The sequence below is a fragment of the Tupaia chinensis genome, unplaced genomic scaffold, assembly GCF_000334495.1.
Source record: "Tupaia chinensis unplaced genomic scaffold, TupChi_1.0 Scaffold143943_1, whole genome shotgun sequence".
NCBI classification, from domain to species: Eukaryota; Metazoa; Chordata; class Mammalia; order Scandentia; family Tupaiidae; genus Tupaia; species Tupaia belangeri.
In genome coordinates, this window is record NW_006203794.1 from 564,193 (window position 1) to 577,325 (window position 13,133).

At 34.3% G+C, this 13,133-nt stretch overlaps 1 protein-coding gene across 1 annotated transcript in view; it reads left to right on the plus strand.

Annotated features, from left to right (window-relative positions):
- Positions 1 to 13,133, plus strand: part of LOC102468869 (kelch-like protein 1) — a 244,376-nt gene that overhangs the window by 15,777 nt on the left and 215,466 nt on the right. The window contains exon 2 of the mRNA XM_027767138.1: positions 1,013 to 1,195. Coding sequence (XP_027622939.1) covers positions 1,013 to 1,195 — 183 coding nt within the window. The remainder of the gene's footprint in view (positions 1 to 1,012; positions 1,196 to 13,133) is intronic.

Genomic DNA, 13,133 nt, shown 5'->3' on the forward strand with positions numbered 1-13,133 from the left:
CGCCCGCGACCCCATAAGTAAAAATCTCCCAAAAAAAAAAAAAAAAAAAAGAATTTGGTCTGACATTAATGATTTTACCTTTATTCTAGGGTCAGCTATAATTGATTGCATTGTATTTGAAAAAAAGAATTCTCCATATTATTTTCTAAGATACTTAACTGAAAAAAGCTATTTCAATATTATTTATATATACCTAATTATTATTGAACTTTAAATTGTTTTAAGGATTTACCGTCAGAACATTTGCTTGGGTCTGATTGAGTAGGTCATGTATCTAAGTATATCGAGAATTTTCTTGAAAGAATATGGCATTTTTAAGCCTTTTATGAAACAGTCTATTAATAGAGTAAGCAAAATTAAATATCATGGGATTTTCAAAATCATAAAGCTTATTTTAAGTATATCTAAGTAATTAAAACATTTATAAGAACTAATCTCTTCTGTGTATACTTTGTTTAATCAGATGAGTATTGAATGTGAAACTCAAAATATTCTTTAAAATTTAATTGTCAATAATTTATACAAACTATGCTTCATAGTTTACATTAAACATCCTCTACTTATACCAAGCAATATTTAGCCTAATGTCACAAGAATCATAATCACTTAGCATAGAATAACTAAATTATTTATATCAATATGAAATTGATTATATTTTCATGTCATTATTAATTATAAAAGAGATATGTTAATTATTTATTCTTATTGTGATTTCAGATTTATTAAATTAATGTTCTAATAAGTACAGACAACCTATTTGTAAAACTTGTTTTTTGAAACAGAAAAAAAAGACAATTTTCAATGCATTTATTGCTCACTAAAAAAAAAAAAAGAAAGAAACTATTTAACCACAAATAGGTTTTGTGAACTTGTTTCACTGAACTTGTATTAAAAATCACGCAAATAAGGACAGATGCATTGCTTTTCTTTGCAATGTTCTAAAAATCTGTGTATTATTCTGTCACAATTAGTAACACTTTTTAAACACCATCTTTCTATGTGTATTTTATAGGCTATCAGCAACCAGCCATTCTCTGACTCCTCAAAGTGATTTGGACTCTAGTAGCTCTGAAGAATTCTATCAAGCCGTTCACCATGCTGAGCAAACCTTCAGAAAGATGGAAAGTTACTTGAAGCAACAGCAACTTTGTGATGTTATATTGATTGTTGGGAACCGAAAGATACCTGCACATAGGTATAGTAACCTATCTTTTTTGGAAATAGTCTTATTTTTAAAAGTGATAGACTGGTGGGATTAGCAGATAGTGTAGTGGTTATGTTGCTGGAATCCTACATGGCCAACCACAGTTTAAGTCCTGGACCCAGTGGCTTGAAAGTCATGCTGGGCATATGCATGTATGTGCTCAAAATCCTGAGAGGAAAATGGAGGAGAATGGATTGCAAGGAGAATGGATTGCAGTGTGGCTATTCCACCTAGTGAGTAACTTCTTGCTTTCTGTCCCTCTTTTTCTCTCTGATGAGAGCATGTATCCTATAGCAAAAACCAAAACAAACAAACAAACAAACAAACAAAAAAAAGTGATAGACTAAGGGCCGGTAGGTAGTATGGCAGTTAAGGGTGCTGGACTCCTACATGGCTGACTGTGATTTGAGTCCCGAACCTGGAGGCTTGCTTTCTTGCTTTCCCTCTCTCTCTACCTCTCTCTCTCTCCCTCTCTGTTCAAATCAAAATAAATAAATAAATAAAGTTAAATAAAATAATTCTAAAAAAAAATGACAGACTAGTAATCTGCCAATAGATGGCAGAATAGTTTCTTATCGCGTAAATAAGGATCCACATTTCTAAGATACCTTACTTTTTGTTATGTTGTTACTATGTTTACTCTTTTTGGGGGGTGAGGAGGAGAGTGATACTATGCCATTTTGTGTAATGAATCTTTTTAAGAACTATGATAGATTAGAGTTCAAGAGTTGGCTCCAAGGCAGCTGTATCCCTCATGACAGATCACATGGTTCAAATTCCTGCCATAGCTCAAAAAACACACTGGGTACCTTTGCATGCATGCCCTAGATCCCTACAGAGTAGGAAAATGGAGGAGAAGACACTGAACCATGATCATTTGCCATTTAATATGCCATCTCCCTCCCCTCTCCCTCTGTCTGTCTTTCTCTCCCTGGTGAACTTACACACACTGATAAATTAAAAGCAAAACAAACGAAGAAACAAAAGAACCCCTTAAAACTAGGATTGATAACTATGGAGGAAAAGCACTTCTAATGTGTGACTTACACATATACTGAGGGGAAATTAATTATAATTAGAAGTGTTACTAGCATCTAAAAGTGTATATTATTCTCTTGAAATTTAAAGAAAGTCAGGTTATGTTGAATATACATTATTAGTTTCAATTAGAAAATTAAAAGACCTAATGTTAACTTCTTTTTTGTATTTTATCGAAAAAGTAATTTATGGTATATTAATATTATACTTAAGGACCAATGTATTTGAAAGTTCACACTTCTAAATATTCCTTATACATTTTGATGAATAATTTTGAGTTACTTCAAATAGAAATTTATTATTTTGTGCTATATAAATTTGTTTTCAGTTTACTTATAAAATTTATTAAATCAGATAATAGTTCTACATTTACATTTTTATGACATTTTTAAGTTATAAATAAGAAAAAAACTTTTTAAAAAATTTTTTGGAGAGGTTTTTGCTAATTGTCAACTTTGATGATCTTTCAGATATTCCTTTAATACTTCTTTCATTATTTTTTGCACTCACATCTAATCAATCAGGGGTTATACTTTCATTTTTGATATTTTCTCTTTTCTGTAATAGGAGGTTTTAAGGTTATATATAAATTATTACTTTAACTGAGCTTCACCATATGCGATAGGCAGATTCTTATAATTATGTAATTTCAAATTTTTACTAATACTTTTCAAATTCAGTCTTTGTATTATTTGTGTTTTTGTGTATAAGCTTCAATATGTATACTTTTCTTTCTTTCTCTTTTTCTTTCTTTGAGAGGTTTTTGCTATAGGGTGCATGTGTTCTCCAGAAAGGTAGAGAGAGACAGAGCTACAGAAAGCAAGAAATCACCCCCTGGGGGGGGAAGGCCACACTGCAATCTCTTCTCCTCCATTCTCCTTTTGGGATCGTGGGCACAAACGCACATACGCCTGACGTGAGTTTAAGTCACCGTGTCCAGAACTTGAACCATGGTCAACTATGTGGGAGTCCAGCGACATAGCCATTACGCCAACTGCTAAACCCATGTATGCTTTTCTTAATTTTCATTTATTTCTAACTTAATTTTGTTGAATCCAGAGAACATAAGATGCATGTGCTCTTTTTTTTTTTTGGAGAGGTTTTCGTTATAGGGCGCGTGCGCTCGCCAGACATACAGAGAGAGACAGAGAGACAGAAAGCGAGAAATCACCCTCCAGGGGGGATGGCCACACAGCAATCCCTTCTCCTCTATTCTCCTCTCAGGATCTTGGACATGCACGCACAGGCACCCTGCATGAGTTTAAGCCACCAGGTACGGGACTCGAACCGCGGTTGACTACGTGGGAGTCCAGCGACATAGCCATTATGCTAACTGCTGGTCCCAAGAAAAATACTTTAATTTAGTTTGGATACTCATTCTTTTAAATAGATGAATATGTGTATGAATAATTTTTTATGTATGTCATGTTTAATATTAATGAATTAAATAAAAGAAAGAGTAATTATGTAAAAAGTTTAAAATAATCTCCCTTTCACAGTATTTTTAATTTAAATGATGTTATGTGAATAACATCTTTGTGAGGTCTATTAAAAGGATTCTAGAAAATATAGATGCATATCTACCATGATGGTAATATTAACATGTGGACACTGAATTAACTTAATACTTGGAAATGCATGGAAAGGCAAATTTGACATTTAATACCTAGGTTATGTACATAATTTGTCAGCCAATCACTGCACTCATTCTAACAGTTTACTATTTAAATTTTTCTAGTACTACTATGAAACTGAATTAAAATTTGCAAGAAAACAATAGTTTACCATTGACAAAAAAAAAAATTGATGCTGTGATATGTGTGACAAAAATGCAAAATTTTCTTAGCATTTAAATAGCATCTATAGGGAACCAGCAGTTAGCGTAATGGCTATGTCGCTGGATTCCCACGTAGTCGACCGCAGTTCGCGTCCCGGACCCGGTGGCTTAAAATTCATGCCGGGTGTGTGTGCATGCGTGCCCAAGATCCCGAGAGAATGAAGGAGAAGGGATTGCGGTGTGACCATCCCCCCTGGGGGGGTGATATCTCGCTTTCTGTCTCTATGTCTCTCTCTCTCTGTCTTTCTGGAGAGCGCACGTGCCCTATAGCAAAAACCTCTCAAAAATAAATAAATAAATAAATAAATAAATAGCATCTATATAAAAATTCTATTATATTCTTTAAAGTAAGCATGAGTCTGAAATTGAGATTATAACTAAATTTACTCCATTTCATTTATAAATTAGTTAAGTAACTTACTTGTGTATCTACTTTTAATTGTAATTTCTGCTTTACATGTATTTGTTAGGTAATTTTATATATGTATATTTATAACATATAACTCTACATAAGGCCTTAACTTAAAATACATTAACAAATATAAATGCTAATTTTTAATTTATTTGTTTATTTTTGCCATAGGGAGCATGTGCTCTCCAGAGAGAGACAGTAAGAGAGAAAGCGAGAAGTCAGCCCCCAAGAGGGGATGGCCATGCCACAATCCCTTCCCACTCATTCTCCTGGGATTTGGATATGTGTGCACACACACATGCTCAACATGATTCTCAAGCCACCAGGTTTGAGATTCAAACTGTGGTTAGTGAACACTTTAACCATCACATGATCTGCTAAGTCCCTCATTCTTCTGTAAAGAGTGGTGTTTCATATCATTTATATAATCTCATAGCCTTTTACTGTCATTCCTTACATTGCCATTTGAAACATTTTAACCAATACATTAGGCAGATTTTCTAGATTTGCAATATTCAACATTATTTCTATTATTGTTTATATAGATTGTTCATTTCTAAGTAATTTATTTAGTTACATAAATATTTAGTTATATAAATTTCGTAATAATAAAGATGGATGCAAAATAAGACCTGATCTTGGTTTATATTACTCTAAAATATATGATCAGTGTATTTCCTTTAAATGTGGTATCCTGAACTTTTAAATAGTTTAAATTTTATTATATCTTAAATTAAATATATTATGTGTTCCATAAGTAAAAAGGCAAAAAAGTAATTTCTTCTTTTATAATGGCTAAATTAATTCAAATAAGCTTTCATATTTGCTTTACACTGTTAGGAGACAGATGCATTAATTTTTGTTGTTATATGGTGTGTGTACAAATTAGAAAGAGATATAGAGGGAGAAAGAAAGAGAAGGAAAATGAGAATCTATCCCCCCAGGGGTATGGCCATGCCACAATTGTAATCTCTTCTCTTCCTCTTTCCTCTCAGGGTTCTGGGCATGCACATACATTCACCTGGCATGTGTTTTTTCAAGCTCCCAGATCTCGTAGTCAAACCACTCAGTTGTCCATGTGTGGTCCAGTCTCTTTTACCTCTGTACCGCTAGCTGGCATGCACATTAAAATTTTAAAAAGTTTGGGACCAGCAGTTGGCGCAATGGCTATGTTGCGGGACTCCCATGTAGTCGACCATGCTTTGAGTCTGGGACCCAGTGGCTTAAACTCATGCCAGCGCATGTGCGCGCGTGCCCAAGATTCCGAGAGGAGAATGGAGGAGGGGGGATTGCGAAGTGGCCATTCCCCCCCAGGGGTGATTTCTCGCTTTCTGTCTCTTTCTGGCTAGCGTACACTCCCTATAGCAAAAACCTCTCAAAATAAATAAATAAATAAATAAATAAATAAATAAATAAGTTTATTGAGCAAACAGCAGTTTACAAAATAGGCAGCACCACACAACAGGTGGTTTTGGTCCCCACCAAAGAAGCTTAAGGGGAAAATTTTTATGAGATGTTAATTAAATATTTAATTTACTAAAGTGAAACAGTAGTAACGTAAGAGGTAGTTGATTCACTTATTCTGAGTTGAGTTTTCATTTAGATATGCAGAATATTCACCCCAATTACCTCCAATATTTTCCTTTTTTTTTTGAGAGGATTTTGCTATAGGGCCCGTGCGCTCGCCAGAAAGACAGAGAGAGACAGAGAAAGTGAGAAATCATCCCCCAGGGGGGATGACCACACTGCAATCCGTTCTCTGTTCTCCTCTCGGGATCTTGGGCAGGCACACACACGCACCCAGCGTAAGTTTAAGCTGTTGGGTCCGGGACTCGAACCGTGGTTGACTACGTGGGAGTCCAGCGACATAGCCATTACTCTAACTGCTGGTCCCCTCCAATTTTTTTTTTTAAATAATCCTCTGTTTTGAAACTTTAATATAATTATTTTAAATGTAATTTATGTCCTTAGAATTCTAAGATAAATACATATTAACAAATATGTGAATAAATATTTGTGTGGCACCTGAAAAAGGCAAGGAGCAGTTTAAACAATTGCAGGTTGTTTGTAACACCTCAGTTATCTTCTGCACAATTAAATAATTGTAATTAATACAAATCTAGTTCTTGGCTTTAAAAAAAATCTTATGATTAGTAAATCAACTAATGTATTTTTAAATTTTCCTCTTATATGTCATTAACAGAGCTGAGTATTGTTTTTGCACAAAATATGTATAGTGTTCCAATTGTTAATACTGTAAAAGGTGGATCATCATAATAATTCAAATAATGTAACAATAATGTATTTTAATACCTATTGCTTTTGTGGGAAAAACATTGCAAGCTAATATCATAAGTACTCACTAAAAGTCATTTAAAAATCACATATTTAATTAACGTTCATTATCTCATCATTTCAAACATCCAAATAAATTTCAATTTATGTTATCAGATTATCCCCATTAAAGGGCTCTCCATAAAATTTTTTGTTTATATTCTGGTTATATGTGCATAGGTTTTTAACCTAAGGTAGATAATGACTATATTGATTTATAAAATGTTATGCCTATGTAGATGCATTAGTTTATTACTAGGCATATTTGTAAGTAGGTAAGGTCTAAAGACTAATAATACTTAAGATAACACATTAATATGTTTTTCATGAAAAATAATCAAAATTCTGAATTCATTTTGCTTTAGGCTCCCACAGAAATCCTGAGACAAATATAGGTTTCTCACAAATAGATGAACAGAATTGATTAGAAACAAGTGAACCAAAACATTTGCATGTATGTCCCTGAATACCAAGCATGGAGATGTTTTTAATAGTAGGCTACCTGTAATCAGAGATGTCACGTAATGAAAGTTAGACTGACAAAATCAATATTAGTTATTGAAGAGTTGAATTTTCATTGGTAAGAAAATTAAAGTGTTTTTAGTGGTTAGTCTGGGATAATGTAGTTACACACTTAAATATAATTTCACTTGTGAAACTTTTTTCTTACGCATTAGCCATTACTAAGAGTAATTGTACTGAAAAAACATGATGGGAACTCTCGTATACCTAACAGTCTAAGTTGGAAATAAAGTTATTTATAATTTTATGCTTGTACAAATAGTGTGGAAGGATATAAAACATAAATTCGGCAAAGCTTAATGTTGAGGAGTAGGACTCAGAGAGTAGGAAGAAGGAAGGTCTACACATTTTATGAATCAAACTATGTAAAATTTTCACTCTTTTGAAAAAATATGCAATAAATTATTATTATTAAAGGAAAATGTAAATGGAGAATAAAATGATAACTTGGGAAAATAATTATTTTGTGTATATTAAAACAATGTTCATTTCAAGATATATGTATTTTTCTTCTGTGCACCTATTTGATAATGAACTTAGTTATTGTGAGAATATTTCTAATATAAATATTCTTTATAGTGCATTAATAATATGAAAATAGATAAGACTAAAAGTGACACTTGAAATAATGTATTTAGTAGCATTTAAGCCATCTTAAGTACTATAAAAAAATACTTTAAAAGACCCAGGAGTAGGGAAGTAGTATTGTTAGTAGTAGTGCTTCTCTGTGCAGATGGAATGTTTATTTACATAGATTGTCTTTGATAGAAGAGGAGTGGGTTGGTTCGTTTTATTAAAGCCTAACTCCACTGAAATTGCTCACTCAATTGACCATTTAAAATAATTACTTACCAACTTCAGAAAATAAAAGAGTAAAAACCTGATAAACTTATCTTTTGCTTTCCTCATCATTTAGTTATCATTTTAATGTCCTGTTTTTACCTACAATTGATTTTCAGAAGTACATGAGTCCAATTTCCTGCACTAATTAAAGCACACGTTTATCAGACATGTACTGGTATTGGTCTATGCCCTGTTGATAATTCAAAAGGACCATAAATCATGATGCTTTCCCTCATGGAGTTTATAACATACTTGAGGTGTTAAGAATAACCTACAGGATGATTAAGCAAATCATTATAGTTGCAAATAACTGCAAACTAAACTGTATAGTTCTAATTCCAAGTCTGAGACAGTGAAATAAGGAAACAAGCACCATGTGATAAAGTATTATAAAAGCTCTTTCACATAAATTGATTTTGAATCAAAGTTAGTAGAATGATGTGGTGTAAAAATAATATGAGAAAGAACCAAAGAAGTAGTTTGCAAAGACCATTAAGATAATGCCTTGTGGGGGACCAGCAAGGTGGCATGGTGGTTGAGGATACTGGACTCCCACATGACTGACTGGACCTGGCAACTTGCTTTCTTACTTTCTCTCTCTCTCTCTTCCTCTCTGGTCAAATTAAAATAAATAATAAATACATAAAGTTGAATAAAATAGCTAAAAAAGACACATACAAATATAAAATAGAAAAATATTTAGGAATAAGTAATGGCTTGGTGAAAGCAGTCCAGTTAATATTGGAAATACTGGAAAATATAAAAGTGGAACAAAAATGGTAATGGTTGAGAAGACTGGATTTGATTTTGTTTGTGTTTTTCACAGATATTTTTCTATAGGGCACATGTGCTCACTGGAGAGACAGAGGGGCAAAAAGTGAGAAATCATCACTCAGGGAGGATGGCAATGCTACAATCCCTTCTCCTCTATTCTCCTCTCAGGATTTTGGGCACACATGCCTATGTTCCCAGCGTGAGTTTTAAGCTACCAGGTCTAGGACTCAAACCGCAGTTGACTACATGAGAGTCCAGTGACACAACCAGTACATCATCTACTGGTCCCAGAAAAGATTAGATTTGAAATGTTATTTACCCCCAGGTGTTAGTGTATATAGCTGTCATTCCAGCTAATCAGGAGACTGAAGCAGGAGCATCCCAAGTTTGAGTCCATTCTGGGTAATATAGTGAGATCCTGCCCTTAAAAATAGAAGGAAAAAAAAAAAAGTAACCTGTATAACTAGAAGTTAATATAGATTTGAAATTGCTAGTTAACAACCATTGTGTTGGTTATATTACAGGTTTGTTTGAGTTTCTTTGCATATGCTAACTTATTTTGTCTTGAAGGAAAAAAATATATCTTTATTTTTCCCATTTGTTTTTCTTGTAGAATAGAAAACTGAGACTTAAAGATATTAAGAATTTTGCCTACATTGTGCACTCAATTACTAGTGGTAATAAAACCCAAAATTTGGCAAGCTGGGTACAAAAATAATGTTTTTTTTTTACTACAATAAACTATCCTAATTTAGAAAGGTAGCTTTGGGGACTAAACAGGTGGTGAGGTGGCTAAGGCACTGGACTCTTATGTGGCTACTAATGGTTAGAGTCCCTGACCCATTGACTTGAAAATCACATTGGGTACATGTGTGCACATGCCCAAAATCCCAAAAGGAGATTGGAGGAGAAGGGATTGCTGTCTGGCCATACTTGCAGAGGGTGGTTTCTATAGTGAGCACACACACTAAGGTAAAAACCTTAAGAAAAAGGAGAGAGAGAGCTTTGAAACATGGCACAGCTTTGCAGAATGTATGAAAAATTGGCAAAAGGAAACTGGTAAATGATCTGAAGGGCTGTTGTTAATCCGGCATGAAATGAGGACTACATGAACGCAGATCAATTGAGAAATGTTTTGAAGAATAGTGTTACAAGTCTGGTTCCCTAGCAATAGAGCTTGAGCCGGGAATTCAGGTGTGCATACTGCAGTTCAAGTGTGTCCTCAGAAAAAAGGAAACTAGGATAAGAGAGAGGAAGGAATGGTTCAAAAATGGGGTCTCACTTCATCTTTATTTCCCCAAAAGCTCTGGAGAAGAACTTGCTGCAGAGTTAGTCTTACTCAGGCAGCATTTTATACCCTGGTTCTATTAGTCATTGTCATGAGATTCACCCACAGGTTGAGAGCTGGGAAGGTTGTGATGGTTGGAGGATGAAGTGAGAAGAAAGGAAAGACAGGAACTCCTGAGGAATACTAAAGCAGTTCCTATCGGGTCAAGCACAGTTCTTCAGAAAAAAACAGCGTCTTCTTTCTGTCAGATGCTAACGTCACTTCCACTGGGGGCATGAGCGTGCCTCACAAAAAGGGCAATAACAAATTCCAATAAAAAAGGAAAAATGGATTTTGTGTTATATTTGATATATGTAATGAAGTAGAAAGAAGCAGAAGTGGTAACTCCATAAATTTCTACTTTGGAAGTTCAGTATATATATGCAGTGCACCAATTACAAACAGGGAAGAGGAAATAAAAGAAAATCTTAGTGGGGGGACTTTGAATTTAGTTTGGGCACAGTGAAATGTTACCAGGATGTCTGATGAGCAATTTTTGCAGGCATTCAAAATACAAGATTACATTTAAAACCACCAAAACAATATTAACGAAGGCAATACTCAGAAATGATTCTGAAACAGTGCATATTAAAGCCCAATTTAGAGACTTGACAAAAATCCTACAGTAATGAAATGGTCAGAGCAGGCATAGGAAGAGAAGTCAATGAATCAGAGGTAAGCTGAGATACGAAAATCTGCAATACATTAGCTAGAAAATGGATTTAAAGGCGGAGCAGGAGGTCAGCAATGTCAAACACCATAATAAATTGAAGTGGAACTTAGAAAAGTTTAATAGACTTGTAAAGAAATAAATTTGTAGTGACCTGAATAAGAGATTTTTCCAGAGTGGCTACATGCATCATCTATTTAGACCTTTTGGTCCTACTTCTCTTGGATTAATAGAAGCTAAATTTGTACATATAAAGATATTAATTTCTGTCATATATTAAATCCCTCTTTTAAATCAAATTCAACTTTAATGTGTCACTGCATCCAAATGCAGTATAAACTTCTCTGTACCTCTCTTACTGAGTTAGCAGTATTATGCATGTTACAGTTGATGGAGCAAGCTTTATATAATTATTTTAAATTGAACAATAAAGTCACATAGTATTTTGGTACAGGGGGTTGTACCATTGCTAAAAATATAGACTCCAATTTATAAGATCAAACTGGTCAATGTCACATCAATAGACTTTTGTTAAACAATTATTTTATTAAACTTTATTTATTTATTCATTTATTTTTAATGTGACCAGAGAGGGACAGAGAGTAAGAGACAGAGAGAGAGAGAGCAAGCAAGCCACTGGGTCCGGGACTTGAACTGTGGTCGGCCATTTGGGAGTCCAGAGCCCTTAACCACTATGACATCTGCCAGCCCCACGTCAATAGACGTCTTTGGGCCTGCAAAGATATGTGTATATTCCCCCCCCCCAGTTTATGATTGCTTATGTTTGACTCATACAATGCTATATTTAGTGTTTTTTATTAAACTGCTAGCACTGATTTATCTTATTGGTTCATAATAAATATTTGAAGATATCCGTGTCTTAATCATTTTGTCCAACTTTGAGAATATAAAAGTTGATATGTTAGTTACTAACTGCCTAATTAAATGCAAAGGAAACAAGTAACTTTAAATAGTTCTGACATGTTGTGATCCAAGACATTAATATTAATAAAAGATTTAAAATAAGTCCCTGAAAGCATTTATTAAATGCATGAATTATACATTTAAAGAGTATTTTTTTGTGTGTGAGTTTTGTTATGATATGATACTCCTGCCTCAGCCTTCATAGCTGGGACTACAAGTGTACACTACCATTCCAACATTTTTTTTTTTATGTTGGCCTAGGAATGAAAGCCCAGATTACCATGTGGCCTTAGCCTGTCAAGCAGCAGCATCCAGCATGTGCTGCCCCAGCTGAGCCATTGTTCATAGTAAAGTTCACTATTCCTCTTCATATACGTGGATCTGGTCTAGATCTAGATATAAATGGAGATATCCCCCAAGGATCCCTTAAGGTATACCAAAAAAACCTTACCATCTATTTTTTTAAGAGGTTTTGCCTTAGGATGCATGAAGTCACTGGAGAGAGGAAGAGAGCAAGTGAGAGAGAGAGAGAGAAAGAGAGAAGGAGAGAAAATGAGAAATCACCCACCAGAGGGAATGGCCATGTCACAAGCCCTTCTTCTCCATTTCCCTCCCAGGATCTTGGGCACACATGCATATGTACCCAGCATGATTTTCAAGCAACTAGATTCAGGACTCAGACATGTGGGAATCCAATGATGTAACAACTACACCATCTACTGGCCCTTGTATATTTCTATTTTTTTTATGTTAAGAGCAATTAATTTATATTTATACCTCCAATTTCAATTGAAAACCCTTGTATATTTCTACTTTTTTTATGTTAAGAGCAAGTAATTTAAATTTATACCTCCAATTTCAATTGAAAACCAGAGGCTCTGTTAAAAAGTCTTTTTGTCTTTCCATATTTATAATCTAATTTCTCACCACTTAGCTTTTCTCTGGTGATCCTTTAAAATGTACTAATTTCTTCTACTTTACTTTCTTTTTTTTTTTTTTTTACCCTAACCCTAACCCCTAACTGCAATCTTAACCCCAACCCTCCTCTAACCCTAACACTAAACTTTAAACCTAACCCTATCCTATCCTCCAACTTACTTTAAAAAGAAAGAAATTTCTGGGAACCAGCAGTTAGTGTAATGGCTATGTCGCTGGACTCCCACGTAGTCAACTGTGGTTCGTGTCACGGATCCAGTGGCTTAAAACTCACGCCAGGCACGTGTGCGTGCGTGCCCAAGATCCCACGGG